At 30.5% G+C, this 23,297-nt stretch overlaps 1 protein-coding gene across 5 annotated transcripts in view; it reads left to right on the top strand.

Annotated features, from left to right (window-relative positions):
• Nucleotides 1-23,297, top strand: part of LOC118198098 (DGAT1/2-independent enzyme synthesizing storage lipids-like) — a 177,957-nt gene that overhangs the window by 78,400 nt on the left and 76,260 nt on the right. For 4 of the 5 annotated variants that reach the window (XM_085825320.1, XM_085825321.1, XM_085825324.1 and 1 more), the window contains exons 2-3: nt 12,399-12,570; nt 20,257-20,431. In XM_085825320.1, the coding sequence (XP_085681446.1) occupies nt 12,430-12,570; nt 20,257-20,431 (316 nt within the window). In that variant the 5' untranslated portion in view covers nt 12,399-12,429. Of the gene's footprint in view, nt 1-11,523; nt 11,687-12,398; nt 12,571-20,256; nt 20,432-23,297 lie in introns of those variants that run through there. The other variant, XM_085825323.1, reaches the window with a different exon arrangement.

The raw sequence follows: 23,297 nt of genomic DNA, 5'->3' as shown, positions 1-23,297 counted from the left end.
CTTGCCATTAGGCTTGTATACGCCGACTTTCAAGTCCGAGCCAGCTTCTATACTTAACCTGTGAAGCCGTTACACAGTATTTAACTTCATGATTCCAAATGTGTTTGCTTTGTGTTAGCACGAGTTGGTGCCGTTTGTGAACTTTATCTGAGGTAATAAAGGGTCCTTTACACCCTTTTTCTTATTTTTTAATTCTTTAAAGACTGAATGATTATTAACTGAACAGTCTTCTAACGTCGAGCTCAGTTTATGATAGTCAAGCACACAAGACGCTGTACTTTTGTTGCTGCTTCTGAAGTTGCAGTTTTTCTTTGTTGAGCTCATTATAATGGTGCTCATAGCTTCTCTACATCTTGATTGTTAATTTCCTAGCGCATGGTTTCGCATAGATACGTAATCTCATAGATAACAAAAAAAGGGGGGAAGTCATGCGTTCAAAGCCTGAGAGATCTGTCTGCAATCTAATCTTTCTATAATTTTCTTCATGCCGAATTCATGGTCCTGTAAGTCACTTGCTGCCAGGTTTTGTTAATGAGAGTTAAACAACCGAAAATTTTAAAATGGTTCTCCCTAAGTCCTTAAATTTTACTGTGTGGTTACCTCAAAATACTTTTGTAAATCATATGCAGACTTGAGTGTTCGTAACTCGAGATACTTTGTCATCCGAGGCTTCTTTTGTTCTGATAATTTGTTCGTAAACCAAATTGTTCGTGAGGCTAGGCGTTCGTGGTCCGAGATTCCAGTGTACTTTAATCTCGGTACTCTTGCATTTACACTTACAGAATTGTGAATATATTTTTGATTAAGTAGTTTAATTTTTACTTACACCAACTATAAGACAGCTAAATACCTTCACTCTCCTAGATGTAGTTCATTTATCCAGACTGAGTCGTGCAATTTTAGCGGTACACATAGAATTTAGTTTTGGGGAGGGGATGCAATAACCCTTATAATATCAAAACTACCATAGCGTAATTTTTCTTATTATAATTTTCCATAAAAAATTCAATTTAATCTAAAAAACATATATCTCCAATTATATCACGTTATTTAAATCCAATACATGAGATTTTTTCAATTACATTTGTATTGTCATGTTGTTAATGAGGAAAATTTGATAAAACACCAATGAACAACATAAAAGTACTTTCCTTAACCAAATAACATTATTTTATCAGTTCAAAGATATTTTTTAAAGCAGTTTTCTTTAATTTACGTCAAATCATCTATTAACTTTTTTGGTTTAAAATGTTTAAAATGCCTTCTTCTTTTACAGATATATTTTTATATATAAAGACAACAAACATAATCTATTAGAATAAATTTCACATGTACCATTTTGTAAATAAATCATTTTTAGATATTTTAATGCTTTTAGATAATAATTCCACCATAGCCATAAAAGATTCATGTCTGTTTATCCAGCGAGGGGAGAATGTTTTTTCAGAGTTCTTATCTTGAAGCTGGGCACAAATCTGATATACTTTCTTGCAGAATGGAATACTTTTTTGGGCTGTTCGTAACAGAATAACAGTTTCTTATCACTGCCATGCAAGACGAATATTTTTAATGTGTTATACATTAGAAATTTCCTAATGGAGAGAATCAGAAGCACAATGCACATAGAAAGTGCTAAAAGGAAATCTTTTTCTTATTTTGGCTTCCACAGCCTTGGATAGCCTTGCACAGCCTTGTCTTGACCTCTCATGTTTTTCAAAACTAAGTATATTGATGTTGAATTATCTGTAGTAGCATTAGCCAAATTTTTTTGCATATCGACACGACAGGTACAAGTCGTAAAAAATTTCAGATTAAAATAATTTTTCTTTTAAGTTCTAAATATCTGTCATAAATAGATACTTGCTCTTATGAAGAAGGGTCTATAATTTCATCAGCTATAATTGAAAACATTGCTTGCATTCGCTTTTCAATAAGATTTTCCAACATAATTTTATTAGGAACATTTATGATTTCATTTTATATGTTTGGTGAAATACACGTTGCGTTAGAACTGCATGATTCTAAATTATCCTTGAATTCGCCATTTCTTGCATTTACTCTAAATCTGAGGATTTGGTAATATTTTCTTCATACTTATGAGATTCAGCATTATCATAATTTACATTCATTGTCCCAGAATCCAGGTGCCCTCTTAATGGAAATTCATTTTTCCCACAGAAGATTGTCTTTAACTTATTACAGAAGATTGTCTTTAACCTACCTATGAATCTTTAACTTGATGAGCGCTGATGATATCATTTGGATCAACAATGGATTATTTATGATCAAGAACTACTTTTTAAAATTATCAGCATGTAATAAGGAATGTTTTTTATCATCAATCTAAAATTATTTGGCACGATAAAAGAAAACGGTATTGATTAATTCGTATGATACTCTACTTCCAGCTAGAAGGCCTAAACCTTATCCTTAACTGAAATGAAATAATAAATAAAATAATGAAATAATAAATTTATTTGTGCTTTATTTAAAAGCACAAATAAATTTATTATTAGAAATTATCTTTGAATTATTTAAATTCAAAGATAATTTTCTAACATAAGAAAACATTTATGTAGCAACCTCTTATTATAGAAAATTTATTCCACCTTTCAAAAAAATGCAATCCGAAAAATTTCAAATAAGAGTTCTGCATGTCCTGCTATTAAAATTACAAAATGCTAAATCATTTTCTAAAAATTTAAAATTATAAAAACTATTTTGAATTAAATGGAAACTGCAATCTAATCCTGATATGCAGATTTCAGTTCAGCATTTTTTAGCAGTTACTATAGGGTTAATGGTTAAAATATGTATCCTCCAAAATTTAAAACATTAAACATACAGTCGTACTATTTAAAATGAACTGTTGAAAATACAGAAGTCAAATTTTTAGGAAAAATAAATTACTGTCGTTTTATTTCATCGTAAATCAACGCTGCATGGAGATTTGTGCACGTTCTTAATAATGGAAAGAATTATACAACAGATAATTTGCAATTGACTCCAACAAATAATTTCCTTAAGCGCATTATTTTCTGTTTTACTAGGACACGAACTTTGGGGATTGAAAAGCTATAAATATCTCGAAGAGATTTAATTAGAGGTGTTTCAAAAATTTAATGTTTTGCAGTTTTATGAATGTATAAAATTTGTTTTGTTTACACTTTGCGCGAAAAATTATTTAATTAATTATATTTAGAAAAGAATAATTTTAATTTTTAAATGGTTAGTCACATTAGTGATTTGAATTTAATGACAGTAGCCTAAATATCTTTTTTATCCCAAAGGGCGTTAGTCCAGAAAGGCTATTAATTTCGTTTTGGCATTTTGCTTTGAAAACTTTAAACGTCGGTTCACTTTTCAAATTGATGCCAACAAATATTATCGCCCTGTGTTATATTTAAAGAAATTAAGTAATGAAGAATCTGCATAAATATATGCATGTTTCTCGCATTGTGATAAAACAACAGTACCTAGAGCCATCCAACTTTGAATAACGTAATCTTCCACCAAATAGGGTCATCTGAAGCCCTAATTTGGAATTTGAAATTTATTTTATTATCGATATCGTATTTTGTAACACCTTCAACAAATGTTTGATTAACAACCTCAACGATTCCAAAGCGAAGAATGACAAAACTGTACCATAAAAAAAGTTTTTTACTTCCGGCGCGCGAGACTGTATCGTAAATTCTAAAGATATGCTCATTTTAAAATTATTTTGCGATATTGCTGTTGAATTGAATTTTATGGTTTAAGTACAAAGAACATTTAATGAATAAAGGTAACATACAAAAGGTTTAAAAAAGGTCCCTTTGGGCGTAATGTAAAATCTAAAAGCTTTCATACTTTTTTAATTTACTTCCCTTCTCCTGTCTTTTTCTTCTTCTTCTTCTTCTTTTTTTTTTTTTTTTTTTTTAAGTAGTAATGCACTTCAGACGTTTTGTCTGTGAAGCAAAATGTTAGAGTAATACTTAAATCCATGAAAGTGTTTTAATATCTGATGCTAAAAAGGAAACTCATTCACTCACGGAGTTTTCCTTCCTCATTTTAACCTTGTAATTAATTGCTCTTAAATGTGATTTATCTGGAAGTTGTTATTTGTCCGTTGGAAAACAATATTCAAGGGTGATCTAATGTTGAATTATATGTTTGTTTCAACCTTGCTTCATTTCACGTTTATTCGTTACTTTGTTATTTTAAAACTTGTTTCTTTCTTAACTGTCACTATGTTATCATACTGTTTCGTCAGGTATATCATTCTATTTTAACCATTTGCTCAGCAGTTTTTAAATTTATTTTAATGAAAAATATTGAATAACTTATTAAATAGTATCATAATCTCTTAAAATTTGTAACATTGTTATTGTCTTCGCTGTGTAAACGGAACTTTCATGTAGAAGGTTTATTTTAAAGAACGCACTTTTTTTTATGCAAAACCTTTTTTGCGCGTCTCCCTTCTTGCTTTTTGTCAACTCCACCAGAAATACAATGAGTTAAAATCGAAGTTAAGAGAAAAGTTAGAGAGCACTTGATCAGAAGCGCTTTGCTTCTACCTGCGGAAATGCTGTGCTAACTATTGGTGAGTTTAGCTTTTACTTGTGATTACATAAGAAGGCTTGTTAGCACAAGAGCCTGGTTCTCAATAACTTTAAGTGGAAGCGCAAATGAATGTTTAATTTGATTTTAGACTATTGTAATCACTTTACATTACTGGATTCTAAATTGACAGTCTAGAGAAGTTATCCAGAGTGTACATTATTAGAGTGTAGTCTTACGCGTGTGTGTTCTCATTATAAAATTTAAATGAACTTATTTTTTTGTACTTTTATGTATGGCAGTTTTGCATTCGGATTACACTGAAAAACTGCTTCTTAAAGTTCTGTACTAATTGTCTTATAATATAAAAGATTCACTATAGTTCTGGAGTAACTCTTCTACAATGTAATATTGTATCGAAAATTTTTCTTCATTATATTTGTAATCATGAATTCACTTGAAAAGGTGGTATAACAGCAATTGGTTATTACTGTAAATGGAGCAAGAATAAAAGAATAATAGACTGTGCACAGCACATAAAATGTCTGTTCGTTGTACATATCTAATAAGCATACATTCTCTAACGAGTTTTTAATTCCAAAACCAAATACATTGAAATCTTTTATGATGACGAGCTTTTAGAAAGATAAAAGCGATTACTTTTTTTTGAAGTTGATAAACATCGTATTGAATATCCCACTCTAAGGCGACCTATGGAAAATAGACGACCAAAACTGTCTGCTGCAGTGACTGATCATTTTAAGGAAATTTTACTATTTTTGTTTATTAAATTTTTATTACATTAAACCCTTGCCGAACGTGGGGATTACGTCATTAACACACTTCCACACTTCGCACTCGGCAAAACTGCGTTTCGCAAAGTTAACTTTCAATGGGAGGAAGGGCATAGTTCAGTATAAGAAAGTATGTATAATTTTATACAAACCTAAATATTATTGTAATTAAAAGAGGAAAATAAAATAAATGTTAATTGAAAGGATTTCTATAACTACTTAATAAGTAGGTAACGTACATGATACAATAATTTTTTAATAGCTGGTTATTTTTGTTTGGTGCAATGTCTGACATAACTTATTAAACGTTTCGGGGTAAGGAGTATAAAGTAAGTTCTTCAATATTTGTCATGAAGTATCCTCTTCTTTCATCATTTGAGTCAATAATCAGACTATTCATGCGTCTTCTTGTAACAATTCGTTTAACTTCTCGTACGTTAAAGGCTCTTTTTCTCTTTTGCTATCCTTGCTTTCATCATCTGAAGGTGTTATACTAGCATCTAGTTCTTCGTTTGTCATTTAACGATTGTCATTCTCGACTTTTTTTAAAAAAATTTTTTTAATTTAAATTTTTTTTTTTTTTATTTTTCTTTCCATATCTGAAAATTTTTAAATCTCAAGTTTTGCTGTTATAAGCAATGTTTGACTTTTTTAAAAAAAAGTGAATTTTCAAACCCGTCAGTAAAGATATAAGTTATTTCTCCCGCCTTCTTGGCATGCCTTCGCGGTGTGGTGGTCTGCACGCTGGGCGCGTATTCAAGAGGTCCGCTGTTCGATTCCCGGCGAAGGCGTTGCTAATTTTCATCTTGCCTGCTTCCCAAAGTACCTAATGTCACTACAGTGGCGCCCGAACTAAAAGGATGTTGGATGATGATTCTCCACATCCAGGATTTGGCGATTGGGTCCCGCAAAAACCCCAGTCGCCCTTTAAAAGGGGAAGTATATAAGCATTTCTCCCGCCTTCTTGGCATACTTTCGTAGTGGAGTGGTCTTCACGGTAGGCGCATATTCCAGAGGTCCGCGGTTCCATTCCCGGCGAAGGCGTTTCTAATTGTTCATCTTTCCTGCTTCCAAAAAATACCTAATGTCTCTACAAAGAGAACTATCACAATGCGGCTGCCTTTGTACAGTATACCGCGTATAATTGAAATTCTCGCGTTGAACTTATTAAATGGAGACAATTAAGATAACGCTTATATGCAAAATCACGTTCCGCAAGGCAGCGTTCAGCAAGGTTTACTGTACGTGTTATTGGAATTCAATTTTTCTTTCCTGTTGTTGCATTTAGCATAAAACATCTGACAGTTGAATTTTCATAAATCTGTAATTATACGATTATACATTGAGATTATTAATTATATAACGATTATTAATTATAATAAATATTCAAATATTTTTATTCCTAATTTGTCTAAGCATTCCCAAAGCGACTGGAATTGATAGTTTCTTAAAACTTTTACTTAATGCTTACTCTCTTTATGTATCCTGATAAAAAAAAAAAAAAAAAAAAAAAAAAAAAAAAAGAAACTCTATGTTATGATTAAAAATCCGTTTCTTTTATTCTACCCTTCCAGTTGCACATAATATACATAGAACGGGGAAGTATTAAACACATCCGAACAACTAACAAACCAAAGAACAATTATTACTGCCTTCATCAAATGTCAATGCTGATCCATTCACCTGACATTAAGACAAGAGATATTCCGCGTTTAGGAAAAGAAAATAAATCTTCTGCCATCTTGATAAGGAACTTGGAGGAAATTAATATGAAGAAGAAACATGTAAATCCTTAGAGGATTAAGATACATTAGAGTTCTTCGAAAAAACTACTTTAATCACGTATGCAAGTTTTCTTTACCAACATTTATTTGTTTATTAACCTAACAGCAATTTATGATCTGTCTTATAATATTGTTTCTTACCTAAATAATTTGTAATTAAATTAATTCTCTTTTTTTGTAATTTCTGTGTATTAGTTCCATTCTAGATCTTGTTGCAAGAAAAGCTATTGTGACAAAGCCCATTTTAAGCAGTTTAAGAAGCTAAAATAAGTACATCTTATATAGTATCCGTACTTCTTGCGGAAAAAACTTCAAAAATACTTTTTTACTTACAAGCAACATGTAAATATTTTCTGTCCCTTCTATGTTTTCTTATATATTATTCTTGTATATTACTCTTTTATATATTATTCTTATATCTTATTCTTCTTTCTGTATATATAGTTTTAGCAAAACAAATTCTGCTATGTAGTTCAAGAATCAGAGCCCACCAGCGGCCGAGCGGTAAAGTCGCTGAATACTGGTATTTCGGTCCGAGGTTTGAATCCCGCGAACGGGCTGGCTGCATGGGCGTTTTCGTGGTTTTCCCCATGTGTAACGTGTATACGAGCCAGTTTCCCTTAGAAAGTCCTCCACGAAGGCATCCCTTCTGTTAGGCAGATAGCCCTCGAGGCTTTACCATTATCACACACACAGTTCAAGAATCACAAATTCGCATCTCTGATTCTGGAGTTTTGTTTAATTTTCGAAAACTGAACCCATATTTAGAACTGGAAATCGAACGGAGAAATATTTTATTACTGCAAGCTTAAAAATATACTTTATTGGATTTGGTTAATCTTTTGTCTCATTTCTATGAGTAGTCAAAAGTTAATATTGATTCCAAGTTATACGTGCGTCGTTTCAAAACATTCGAATTATTTTGTAAACGTATTTTGTACCTTGGTGAGCCTTTAATAACTAGTAAAATTCAAGCTGTAGTAGTTACTTCAATCTAAAACCCTCAGTGCATTTATAGAGACTAAATCTATGGCCTCCTTTCCTCAGGACCAAATTATTCGAAATTGTGCATTTTGTTTTTTTGGAAATGTACTTGACTTTCTATATTTGAAATTAGCACCATAAAGATGTTAAATATAATCATTTACATAAATCTAAGATTGATTTATAATCCACATTTTTTGTTATCTAATGACAGTTGTTCTCTATAAAACTTCATTTAGATCCGTTCTACTGCTCCATGATGCTTTTTTCATGCATATGAGCGGCTTCTGCTATATTTATTTTAGTAATGTTTTGATCGATCGTAGTTAACTAAATCCTAAAAGACTTCTAGCATTTCTGACGGAAGTGCTATGAAACTTCGCAGATTACATTGATTTAAGCCGCAGATGTGTTTGGGAACGCCTTTCAATTTCCTTATTCGAATGACTTTAAGATGATGATAATACGCATGATGTGTTTCAGCCGGAAATATGAGAAATATTTTTAAAAAATTTCCTCCTTCGTGACTTAGTTTTTAAAAAACGATGCTTAGAATTTTTAAATGTCTTTAAGTAATTATATTAAACGAATTTTATCTATACTGAACACAATGAGACTAGTATGCAGTAAGAACCAACAGAACCACCGTCTTGCTCTATTAATACTATTAAGTCATTTTTTTAGCATTTATTATATCTTGCGTACTAGTATTTATGTAACATTAAGAGGTGGTTCATATTTCTTTTTATTTTCCCGTGCTTAAATTCATTGATTCCTTGCATATCATTAAGGATATAAGTGTTCTTACAGCTTTTATGCACTATTTTTCCGCGCTTATTTGTAGTCATACAAAATATTCTATTACCACAGTCAAACTATACAATGGATTCCGAAAAGCAAAGTATTAAAATTTTAAAGTAGCTTCGTCGTAAGCAGTGCAAATGCTAATATTGACTATGGCCAAAAATAACGTTTCGGTTATTTCGAAACTTACCAGTTTGCTTCAGCTATGCGTCGTTGTTGGCCTAACGATAAATTCGACTATTTAACCCTTTTGGGATGATTCAGCACATTTTTAATTCATATAATATTCTTTTATATTTCCTTTACTTTTATATTATCCTTGTGCTTCTCGTAATGCACTTACAGCACAGATGCACATTCATTGAGAACCATTGCATTAAACTCTTATGCCACACACTCCACGAATCGTAGTTTCATGGCGTGTGTGACATAGAAGTTTATTGTTTTCGTGGCTCCTAGCGCCATGAATCGTAGTTTTAAGTCTGTCTCGTTATTCACAGTGTTTGCGCCACGGTTTCATATACTTTAAAATTTCCTTCTAACGCATCCTTTATTCTGCCATATGTGTTCCAGGCTAGAAATGTTTTTAAATTTTACTGGAAACTAAGAAAACTACTTTCATCACTTTTAATTGTGTAATCGTATAGTCTCTACTTTTCAGCGTATATTTTTTGAGATATTTCGAAAGAAATTTTTTATTATTACATTCAACAGGTGAATTTGGCGTCTTGGCAAACTAAAATGTGTTGCCACTTTGGGGAAATATTTGTTGCAAGCTTTGTGCGCAAGCGATCCAATAAAATAACTTCACAATTACGTATTAAATAATGAAGTCTTTTCCTTACTAAATAAGCAAACAAGTCGCTACATTGCTTTAATTTATGAAGAAATAAGAGCATAGTATAAAGCATTCGGTTTTGCTATTTTGAACAGCATGTTTTATGTATTCCATAGCTTGAATTTTTAGGACTAGTAGTAGGTATAAAGTACTAGGTATATAATAACTGCTTGGCTTAAAATTGTTTCAAATGTTAAAGGGAAGGGTGTGTGCCAAGATTAATTTACACTTTCTTTTTTATTATTTTTATATTATTTAAATATTTTTAAACTTTTTGATAGTTAAATGGCAGACTGTTCGAAGTCTTAATTTTATTGCAGTTCCCGCTCGCCCATGCGTACTGTCCTCGGAGGATGTTGAAACACGAATAAGAAAAGTTTAAAGTTTGGCCACTCTCAATCTTAGATTCATGCTATGAAATGTGAAAATGAATTTGGCATAGCTTTAAAATTCAAGTTAGCATCCTTCTTTTGCATTTGTTATTCCGTATATTGTTTTAAATAAAGCATAAACATTCTCGCACGCTGGAAATACTTTTTTTTTCTCCATACAGTGTTGCCACTGCTCAGTTTGAAAGCGTTCAAAAATTCGTAATTTGAGTTTGTTAATCAAAAATTCGCTAAAGTTTTACGAAATTTGAAATACACAATAAAACAAATTCGAAAGTCAAAATTCGGGATTCCAGGTGTCTATATTCGGGTAGAGGACTACGTTCTCCAAAATTTGATGGCTCTAGTTACTATGGTTTTTTTCACAGGGCGAAAAACATGCATACATGCATGAAAATTCTTCATTATTTAATTACATTAAATATAATACAGGGTGGTGGTAACAACTTTTTGGTGGCAACAATTCGACGCAAAATCTCGTTTTGAGATTACTAACGCTTCTTTGGGCTAAATATTTTAAAGGAATTATTTCCTAATATTTTATAATAATTCAATTACAAGTTTTAAATACTATTAATAAAACTCCCCCCTTTTTTTTTCATTCTTTCAGAAACCCAGATAGAAATTTAAGTACATGAATATCAGAAGTCAGCCGCAGTATTTAGTTTATTTAACTATTAAAATAAAAGGTTTCTAATTTGAAATGAACCAAGGATTAGTTATGAAATGCTATAATTTTTTATTTTAAAAATGCCTCATGAAAATCATCTCATATTTGAGAAAGTATTTCAGAAGGAAGCTCTATAAATGGAAAAGATATATTGCTTGATTTAATGTTAGTAATACAGTAAACTTTGATTTTAATTTTTGTAATCTTTATCCAAATAAAATCGAATTACCTTAAAATTTCTTTCTAATGTAATTACCGAAGACTTGTGAAAATATTTCCTGCAGATTTAATCTGTTCTGAGCATGGATAAAGTATAGCATTTAAATCCGTTCAGAATAAAAATTTAAAAAATGTTTTATTTACATTTTTAGAATTCTGAACTATTCTAGGAAAAGAAAATATGTTATATATACGACGTTAATGACGAAATGTTTACCCCCAAACATATCAAAACCTGCTGATCTTAATGGCAATCACTGAATGTTTTGGTAAACAATAGGGCATGTCATTATTTCAAAGGAGTTATATTTGGTAAAACAGTTCAAACCCTTTCCTCTCTTCCCTTCTTTCTGTAGTCTAGCGCTAGCAAAGAATTTGAATTTTCCCTTCAAATTCTTTGGTTCTAGGCAATGGGGAAAGGGTGCATGGGTCGAAAATTTTTGGCACAACTCTACGCAAGGCCAAAATAACAAGTCAAAGAATTGCACAAACTCGGTATCCATGTACCGCCAAAAATCGTCAAGTTTCGCCAAGGGGTAACCGTAAATATACTTTTAGCGGCGTTTTAAATGCTGTATCGTTTTATCTATCTACTTTGTCTGTCTGTCTGACTAACATGGGTTTGTGTGCAAGTAGATTGTTAAATATTAAAATTTTTTTAAGTGAGTGGTGGTAATTACGTATTACTTATTTCTAAATTTAGTTCTTTATTTCCATTATTTTGTTACCAGGTTTATTTAAATATTCCTTCGTAATATGTTTTATTTGAGTAGAAACAACTTCTGTTGTTAAACTGTATTTTAATGCCTTGAAAATCTGTTACCCCCATTTCTTCAAAATTACGGAATGTTTTTGTGCCCACTTATACGATTTTGAAGCAGTGGTAAAATGTGCCATCTTTTTCTCTTATCCTTTTGGTAACATAATAGTTAAAAAAAAAAAAAAAAAAAAAAAAAAAAAAAAAAAAAAAACCCTCTTAATGAAATTTGTTTTATCTTGTTTAAAATTAGTGCAAGTAACCAGGATACTTTTGATTTACTATTTCTTCTGTAACTTCTTTTATGGATGTTGTAGATCATTATCAGTCACTGATGAAAGATGTTTGATAACATATTGACCTACTTTTTTCAGTTTGTTTGGTAAGAAGAGGTTTTTTTTTTTTATTTAAAATATTTCTAGATAAGTATCAGAGTTGCATGGTAGGTTTGCTTCGAAAATTTAACATTTTTCTCAGGAAAATTGATCTATGGATACAACTTTTGGTTGTAAAGTAATACTGATGACAAATACAGAGTGAATAAATTGTGAAAAGAATTTTAATGAGCAAGTTTCATTATTATTTAAACGTTTATTAATTGTTCTTCCTTTTTACAGGTTTTATACCTCACTTAAAAGGTTTTTAAAAATGGCAGAGCATGAAAGCTACATTTATCCTAATGAAATGTACAGCAATAGTACATATGAAAATCTGAGCAGGGAATTAATAAGCTGGTATTTATTACATCAAACAGCAATATGGACTGTTATTCTTCTAACACCAGTTGTGGTAATGTTTATTTATTTATTTAAGGGATTTATATTTTATTCTTACTGTGCTTTTACATATAATTCAGAGCTTTTGATACTTTTAAGTTCTTTTAGTTGCAAATTAGATCAGTAATAAGAACATAGCTTTGAAAATATTTTTCCTTCAGCCTAGATTGTTAAATGTTTCTATTTTGAAAACTTAGTTTCCTTCATATATATATATATATATATATATAATATATATATACTTATTTATTTATAAAACTTGCTTTTATTTTTAATTCGCATATTAATTTTTGCTAGTTTCATTAATTTGAAATACTGAATTTTTAGAATTAATGCATTCATATTCATTTTAGAATTCAGTAACCATTACATTTTCATTACTATGGTACATGAATCATATATTATATTTAATGAAACTTTTAAAAATAGGTAGTGACATTTTTATATTTTTTAAATTGATACTTTTATGATTTTTGTAACAATATTTACTAGTTAAATTTTAATGTAGTATTTAATTTCTTTATTATCATGGTGTAGTCTTCTTAGTGAATTTATTCCATAGACTATATCAGTATCTAAAATTAATCTTGAAGGCTTTAAACTAATTATACTTTCATCAGTTTGGGATTCACTAATCAGAATTCAAAATCATATTCTAAATTGTAATTGACTTTACTAATGAAAAACAGCTGTATAAAAATTGTGTAACTTTCCTGTTAACACAGGAATATGCTGCATATGCTGACTTTTTTCTCAGTGGGACATAGTTTTAGGTTTCGCTTACCAATAAAAAATTTCCTGACAGTAACTTTTCATTGATAATTTTTGGAAAACCTTTTTTAAGCTGTAAATTAATATCATCTCAGTTAGTTTTAAATTTGTAAAACTTTTTCATTCATAATATGTTCTGTGTATGTATAATTCTGTGTAGTTATTAAATATAACCATTTTTGTTGAAATATTTTATTACTAAGGCATTTTTTGGATTTATTATTGAAATCTTCTACCTTATTAATATAATTTTTGGCCATTCTCATTTAATATTATGGAAATCTATTGGTTAATACTCATCTCTTTAATAATTATGCCAGATGTACAGGAAAGAAGAGACACTTTAGTTAAATAAATAACAGTACACAGCAAACTGAACAGCTTGAAATAACTCAAGAAGAACAAAGGTAATGCACAGCCTTCATAACATATGAAAAATATCATTCCCAATGATTATAATTATAAAGCAAAGTTCAGTGTTGTTGCACAATTCTGAATTCAAAATTAATTTAATTCTACTCTGAACTGGTTACTTTCAGATTAGCCACACCTCTGCAAAAAGTTGGTGATTTGACAATTTTTTGAATTGGCAAAAAGAAATTTTTTTGGTTATCTCTATGACTGATAAGGTATTGTTCTGTTCATAAATAACAATAAAAAGGAATGTTTTATTACAAATAATAGATTTTTTATAAGAGGGTGGGAACAAAAATGAAATTCAGCTGACAGATATCTGAGGTTTTACAGTCAGTATGTACTGTTCAGTGAGCGTGCAAGTCCATATATACTTAAAACATTTGTGTGGTACTTGCATGCACAAGTTGACTGTTGTCACGTGTATACTGGAAATTAAGCCAGCCACAACATGGCAATTTTACCAACTGTTGAAACTGGAGGTGCAGGTAGGTAATCAGACTTTTAGTATGCATTCCTACCACTGAGCTCTAAGAGACAGGGTGAATTTTTTTCTTTCTCAGCATTAGAACTTCGCAGACCAGGGTTAGTAAAGTTTTGATTTAACCACCAAATCCTTGACTGTGACAAAGAATGTGTTAGTGTGCTTAGATGTGCACTTTTGTTTTATGGAAAATAGATTTTTAAATCGAAATTAAGATATGGATAAATGCACTAAAGAAGACTTTGAGGAAGATACTCCGTTATGGAGATTTTTTTGAATATCAGAATTGGAGCATTTAGTCGCATGGTAAGAAAAACCTCAGAGCTTATGAAGCAGAAATTCACAAAAATTGTGCACTTCTCGCCAACTTCATCACTGATGATAATACTTTGAAATTTGACATACAACCAACCCATTATCCTCCTCTTACCTTGAAACTGGGGGGGGGGGAAGTTATCAAACAGATAAAACAAAATCTTAACTATAATGAAAGTGCAAATGCAGCTTCTAATGAAAATGAGTGGCCTACCATACCCATTAAAAAAACAGTAGTGACACTGATCTTAATAAAGATACTTATGGAAACCCAGTCGAAGAAACTTTGAACAATTCATTTGAAAAACTGAACGTAGAAGAACACCTTGATAATAATGAAAACAGTGATAAACCACTCCAAACCAAGATCTTGCAAACGGAGCTCTGTTCAGAAAAATTAAATTTCTTCCAACTGTTATAACTGATCTCAAATGTAACTGAAAGCAACTCAGGCAGGAAATAAAATAATTAGGTGTAAATAAGATAGAAGGCAAAATAAAAGACGATACATTAAAGTTCAAAATTTTCGAAATCGATGACTTCAGAAAAATCCAAAATAAATTAATCAAGGAGAACATACCTTTCCACACTTATCTGCTTAATGCGGAGAAATGTTTAAGAGTAGTAATCAAAGGTTTCTCAGGAGATTTCACTGCACAGGACACAGAGGATGAACTTAAACAAATGGATACTCCATTTTTAATGATCAATCAAGCAATCAAATCCAAAGAATGAGAGATGGAATGGCAGTTTATCTCCCAGTCTATAATTTAGAACTCTGTAGAACCCCAGAAGGTAAATGTATCTGGGATGTAAGATATTTATGTAATAAGAAAATCTGAATCACATCTTATAAAAGCAAACCAGGGCCCGTGCAGTGTTTCAAATGCCAACGCTATGGCCATACTCAGAGGGCAGGTAGAAATAATCCTAGTTGTATGGAGATGTCTAGACTCGCATCAATCATACGAATGTGCCATTAAAATCAGAAGGAAATACAAGCAACTTAAGTCCTCTGTAAAAGATAACACGTAGCCTGCGACATCACCTGCCCCAAATGACCTAGAAACACTAAAAAATCTGAAGCTCCAAAAGCATTTAACCATATAAATAAAAACACCTCAAAAACTACAAATGAAAACAAAACAACCTCATCCATATCTTACACAGCAGTAACTGCAGGAACCCCAAAAACAAATATAAAAAACGATCAAAAAAGAGAAAATCGTAATACACAAGAAAGCTTTGAAGAATTCACAGAATTCGTTACCAATGAATTACACTATGAGTATAAAAATAATGAAAATAAATTGAGCATTGCACTGGCCGTCATGAAAATGCTTTTATATAGGGGATTAAAAATAGATCATATCAGAAGAGACAAGACATAGCTGAGCGGTAGAGTGCAGACATAGGTCCTGTTACCTTTTAAGTACCGGTAGTGAGTTCAATCCTCAGTAGTACTGTAAGGTTACTGTTTTCTTAATTTCACCAAGATTACCTGCAATATTGCTTCAAATAACTTGATTTTATTATTAAACACAAAAATTTTCTTTTATGAATAAATAATGCCACTGTACATAGAGAATTTTTTAATGCTACTGTATATTTGTAAATACTTGTAATTATGCCATTACTCAAGATTTTCTTGATTATGATATTCAAGCATCTTTTAGCCATAAGAATATTGATTTTATTACAAACATGTTATGATTTTTCTTATATTATTGGATTTTTTAATTGTTGTTATAGTTAATGCGCTCCACACACAATAGATGGCAGCACCTGCTTGACCAGGCATTACCTCAATTTTTCTGCACATTTCAGTGCAATTTTGTTTCTTCATTTTACTAGGTTTTGCAAAAGTTACATGAAATATAAAAGTAAAGGCCTTAGGACTGTAGACTTTTGCAACGATTAGCAATCTCAAAAAAAGCTAGTTGGAAAGTATCCTGAACTGATTCTCGTAATTCGATGCAGCTGTTTATTTAGAGTTGTCCAGATTTCCGAAATCTTCAGGAAAAATTACTCTTGAGTCTTAAAAATTGCATTTTCCAGACATTTCTAGAAAATTGTCTAGTTGATGAGAAAATATTACTAACTTCATGTCAAAAATATGTCAAAAGCCCATTATGGACCATGTCAGTCATGTCAAAAGCCCTTTAGGGAAATTTCTACCTGTAACTCAGCTTCTAATTGAGTTATTTTCATAATTTAAATGTAACATTAATCATTTCAGAATTACCTAACTGTATGCAGGAAATGTATACAGGTCTGTAACTGTATACAGGAAATAAACATTTAACAAATTTAATATGTGGCCATAAATTCGCTTACAGAAAAATACATTCTGAAATATTGCATAAAGGGCAACAGACAAATAAAAATGAAAAAATGCATAAAATAATAGTATCCAAAAACTAAAATACAATCTTAAACACAAATGTTTTCAAAAATATTACATTAACATTCATAGTTATCAGGGCTGTGAAGTCGTTAGAGAAAATGACAGACTCTGACTCCTGGAATTTTAAAGACTCGGATTTCCTCATATATATATATATATGTATAAACATATACACGTGGGTTACAGCTTATTTTTTTAACATAAAAGAAGTAATAGATGCTACAGGAAAAAATTGATGGCCAATTTTGTATAGAATTATTTATATTAATTAATATTTATTATGAAATGGAAAAACTGGCATTAGTTATTTCTAAGAAACAATATAGCTTTGGCAAGACCTTCTTTGTTGGATGGCCATAGATCCGATTGATGCACTTCAGAGCTGAGAAGTCTTTCCACACTAACTTGAGTAGGAGGAAGAGCTGTTGCTGTTAGGGCTAACTTCTTTTAACTTTTCAGGATAGATTTTTTATAAGTTCTAAAAGAGGTGTCTTGCAAGCGCAATCGTATTTCTCTTTTTTCTTCAAAGGCCATGTAGAAGTCTTGTCTGTATTTTTTCATTTTTATACCTAAAGGCTCTTGGTTCTTTATTTTCATTCGCTTTGCCTTAGCCTTTTGAATATTATCAAAAAATATTTCTCAAAATCTAATTCATCTTTGGAAGAGGATGTTAGAGACTCAATTGTAATGTCTGCAGTTTGACTTTCTTGATTCAAATCCTCCAATTGTTCTGAGAATAATTTCATTCTTAAAATGAAAGTTCATAAATGGCTTTCTTTGCCTTTTTAATTTGTTCGTCATCCAAGAAAATTTGGTGTTTCGGATCTATACGTATTGAACCCAGCAATAGCTCATTGTCTAGCAAACTAGTTTTTTTTCTTCTTTGGAGAAATGATTCCTTCTGCAATAAACCCTCCATTTCAGAAAGAACAAACATCACATTCTTCCATTCTTGCCTCCTGTCGATTCTTCAGATTGCAGCTTTTTTTGTGGCTATATACAGTGTAGAAAGAAGAGTTCCCAATTCTGCAATTTCATTCCATAGTCTTTCTGTTAGTGAAACATTAGAGTTATCTACATCTTCTAAAAAAGGTCCTAATTCTAACAATCTCTTTATCATCAAATATATACTTCCTTATTGCATTACTGGATCAATAATTGCTCCTTTTCCTGCTTGCTTCGTAAGAATGGCATCAATTTTGGGAGTTCTTGCTGCTATTGCTGCTTACCTAAATTTACCAGTGAGATTTGTAACTAAATGAATTAGTTTAATCACTAATGGCAAATCCATCCATCCTCTTCTCTTATATTTGTTTATTAATGTGTCAATAAAATAGAAAATAACTATTAATGTATATAATCCATTAATAAAAATAATACCTCAGCTTGTCATTTATTTTTTTTAAATTCATTTTAATTTCATTTCCAATTCATACTGTCCAACAAAAACTGGAGTCCGAGTCGACCTGTTTTTAGCGACTCTAGCTCCGACTCCTTTTACCCCAAAATCTGCCAGACTCCATACTCACAGCCCTGATAGTTATGGCAGTAAAAAACTGTATTCGTAATATTACACGATTTAATTTATAATGCCGCAAAACTGATATTATTGGGCTCCCTTGCAAACTATACCTGATATGCATTTTAGACAAATCTTACATTTACTTTATCAAAACAAGACTTTTTTTTAACATATTGTGAAAACTAATTACCATGTACATAATTTATTTTTGGATATCTGGTACAGAATCTTAAAACTTGAAAATTTTAAATGAATAAATAAAATTTCAGTTCTTGTTTACTGTTCAACATAAAAAATAAAATCATGATTCCTTTTAGTATTGAGTCTTACTGAAATGTTAACACAGCAAAGATTTATTTATTTGAATATAATTGTAAGATTATATATTGCGTTTTTATCTGATGATAATTCATAGAACATTAACAGAAGTGGCTGCAGACTGTAAAAGCTGCTTACTGTAAATGGACATTCCAAGTGAATCGACAAAAATTAGCAACAAGAATAGGTATAATTTAAGTGAAGCGTGCAGTATTATGTATTATCAAAAGTCAAACAGGACTTTTGTCTACTTGCTGTTGAAAAGGAAGGTATTGTATGATATTTACAATTATAATATTGCCTATTTTGCATAAATTATGTCCCTTTTTTGATTTAGTGCAATTTATTGCAATCAAAAATGCTTCTCAGTAAACAGACAAAGCATTCCTTGGACCATTTACAAATATACATATATTTAAGATTGGAAGAAATGTTGCAAAATAGATTGTTTAAATTTTATAAACCAAAAGTCTTGTGAAATTTTCTAAAATATTAAGTTTTCGTAAAATATTCTTCTGTTTACTATTGCATTCTAAAATTTTTATGCTTTAAATAATTTTAGGTATTTATATGCTATTTATGTAGGATGTCCTTATAGGGTATTTCAGGGGGTTAGAAGAAACAAATTGCTTTTGGAATGATTTTGATATGCTGTTTTGTTCTGGAAGTATGCAACTTCAAAAATCATGATGTTTCTTTTCTTCTTCTTTTTGTTTGTTTGTGTGGGGGGGGGGGTACCATGGTCCACACTTAAGAGGTCGAATGTTCAGGTTGTCAACCTCTTATATTAATGCAAGCAGCACTGCATCATGGCAACTTCTCAAAAATGATTACTCTCATTCAGTTATTGTCAAGTATATAATTGATTTCACTACTTAGCCATGTTTGATAAAATGAGCTGGTTGCAAGTCTTGTGATCTGCAGACAAGAGAGAATATTGCCAAAAGTAAGCCATGAGAGACCCTTCATTCAGCCAACCAAAAGTGACATCACAGGATTGTGAAATCGCATATATCCTGAATGAAGTGATAAACTTAAACCATTTCCAATGGCAATTTGTTTCTTCTGATTCCTGTATGTATAATGTAATGAATGTTGTCATATAATTTCTGAGGTGCCTTGCTATTTTTGAATAAAATTTTACATGCTAATTTTTAATTAATAGAATTAGTATGCTATAATATAATTTTAAATAAGTACAAGATACTAGTTATTTGATCAATTTAGTAAGTTCATTTTCATGGTAAAATACATTTTCTGTATCTTTTCTAAAATGTTTCAAAGCTTTAAAACATTTTTTTACTTTACAAGCAAAACTCTCGTTTTGATGCAAAATGTATTGAAAATATAAAAAATTACACAGAATAAGAATTAGAATTTAATTAATTTTTCACAGAAGTTCAATTACAGCAAACATTTAGGTAGAGTTGTATATTTATTTACTTATTTTCCTTCTGTCATTTTATAGGTAACCTTTATATTACCATTTTTTATGCTGGCTTTAGTGTACATTTCAGCTTTATATCTGAAAGCATATCGTTATTATTATAAAATAAATGGATATACGTTCACACCTAAGTGTTGGGAATCTGCTAGATCTATACTTGCATATTTATGGGATGCTCAAGCAAGGTTTTGGTATGGTAAGTGTACTTTTAATGTTAATTAATATTTAAGCATTTGAATTTTATTATTTGGAGTATAAAATTTTATTACTTTTCTTCATGTGTTGCTTTGCCGTCTAGTTTTGCTGTTTCATTAGGGATCTAATTTTCAGTGTACATGATCCAGTAATCCTCTTTGAAGTAATTTTGTTATTTATGATTGATACAGCCATCATTATGGTGTAAGAAAGCTAATAAGAGATCCATTTTCAAAATAAAGTATTTTATAATTTCTCAACTTTGAAAATATGTATAATAAAAAATAATTTTTATGGTGGATGATGTAGATGGCAGACGATTCAATGACAATGCCTAAAATTGTGCTGATTCAATACATTATTAACTGAATAAATATTAATCTAACCTTTTAAACTTAATAAACATGATTTGCATGTCCATTCTTGATATATATGTGCTCTTTTTTTAAAAAATATTTTTAACAATCAGTTTCTGTGAAGTAAAAAAGGAGGTAACTTAGCAAAGCAACAAAGGAGATAAGAATGCACAGATTCCATTAAAAAGGTTAGATTAAAATTGATTCATTTTTGGTTGGATTTCATTTTGATTGGTCGCTGAAGGTTTAGTTTGCAAATTTTAATATTATTTCTTGAAGCATTATGTAAGTAGCAGCATCGATAGCATTGCATAAGAACCATGTGACAAGGGTTAATTTTTAAATGATGCAGCTAGGAGAGATTTATTATATGTTATATATTATATTTATTATACATTATAGATTTATTATTTTTGGATTGTAGAGTTCTCCACTTTGTAAAGGCTAAGTTGCTGTTGAACGTGAGGAATCTTAAAAACTAGTAAGCGAATAATCGCTTGAGTTCGTGCAATAAGAAACAACAAGATGAAAGGGTAAATAACCCTTTATTATTCAGATAACATTTAAGAGAACTCCGTCTTGGAGTGTGCAAATAAAGCGGACACTTGTATTTGAACTTATATTAAAATTGATTCAGGTTCTCTAGGCTAAGAAGTAAACTAAAGAGATATATCCAAAGCTATCAAGATTCTAACCGAGTTGGCCCTTTAAAGCTAATTGACTGCGAAGCTATCAAGGGCCTGAGTACGGCCAAGCATAATAACAATTTTGAGAGAGAGTAGTCAAAAAAGTAGATGCGCACTAATCAGAAACTCTTCTCTCTAACTTGGCAAGTGGAACTTAACGGTTAAATACCGCTCTTCCTTATTATGTATTCAGACGTGATTCTAAAACTACGTTCTGGCCAGAAGTAGTAAGTTGAAGTTAAGAATCGACAGGAAATGAACTTAAAATTTAATTGTTAATGAAATTAATATGATCCTTACAGGATAGAAAAGAGAAATAATGAAATTAAAAAAGAGCATTAAGGAGCTGTGATAAATTGAATTTAATATTTTATCTTTCATATGTATTATTAAGAAAAAACTTGCATTTTGCAAGGTTTAATTTTTATTACTTATTTATGAATTTAGTCTAGTTTTTATAATATTAATACTACATTTGTTTAGGCTGGATGTAATATAAATTATGAGAGTAAATTTCATGTTTTTTCAAAGGTTAAGTTTTGCTGTGCATGTGTTTGTGATTTTTCAACTCTGTAATTTCTTGTACTTGTTTCACATCCAAGAACAAAATGAATATTTTATATTACAAATTATACATAAATATAGCATCCTTCTGTTTTTATATAACAGGACAACTTGATACTTATTATCGTTTTCAAGGTCTTTTTGCTATTCATATTCCTTCTAAGATATTTTCGTTTCCGAATTTAATCTCCTCAGAGATTTATATTATGTTGTTGCTAAGTTCAAATTATAATAATGCTATCTTCAGGGGGGGAGGGGAAATGAATACCCAAATCTTGTAAAATGTTGAGTCCTGTCACTGGCTTATATGTCATCGTCTTTCAGAATTATGCTTGTGTCCAGAATATATTTTAATCTGTTTAAATTCAGATATATTGTGCTGTATCTCATTCAGATATATTGTGCTGTTCCACTTTTTTTAAGTCGATTTTAAGCTTAAAGTCTCTTAGATTTGTCGTTGAGAATACAAAGAGTATTTGTTACAAAGTAAGGCTTTTAATCTTTCAACAATCAGAGCATTTTTGCTATCATCTGATATTTTTGAGAAATTTCTTCCAAATTGGATCATTTGCCCTGCTGTGACATTTTGTTTTTTTGGTTTCACCATTCCACATAGTTGCTGGATTCTTTCATTTTTAGAAGTCTGTAAATTCATCTTTTTGTTTATATTCCTCTCTGATCATTTTATCATATTTTCTTGTTTTATCTTTGTTAATATTTTTCTACATCAGTAGTGTTATTTTGGTTTGTATTGTCGTGCTTTCGTAATTTTTTTTTAAAATATTATTTTAACCATTTTGCGCTTTACTTATTTCATACTTCTCTAGTACGCTGAGTTCTTTTAATTATTTTGGTGCAATGAAAAAGCAGTGAATTTTTGTGTTCACCCTTTTTTATGCTTGTATCCCTTTCATAATATGTGAACAGACGGGAACCAGTTTTGTAAGTTGGGCCTTAAGCATATGAAATTCTTAAAATTCTTAAACCATCTCCACTTTTGGTAAAATGTCAACATCAGAATATCATTCCCAAATTTATACAAGTTAAATATAATCTTAAGTCTTCCGTTCTCATTTAAAAATTTATGCATATTCAAATTGTCATTGTCTCATTATAAGAAGCACTCGGAAATGTTTGTCTGAAATTTAATATGAATTATAGTACCTTCATTTAAAAAATTACCGGTTCTACTTGAAACGTTTCTTTATTTTATCATAAATCTTGGTCTTGAACCAAAACTACTTATTAACGTCCTAAAAAA

Source organism: Stegodyphus dumicola, chromosome 10, assembly GCF_044657685.1.
Source record: "Stegodyphus dumicola isolate Sdum_Otavi_A_Nest chromosome 10, ASM4465768v1".
Taxonomy (NCBI): Eukaryota; Metazoa; Arthropoda; class Arachnida; order Araneae; family Eresidae; genus Stegodyphus; species Stegodyphus dumicola.
This window is presented reverse-complemented; position numbering and strand designations above follow the sequence as displayed.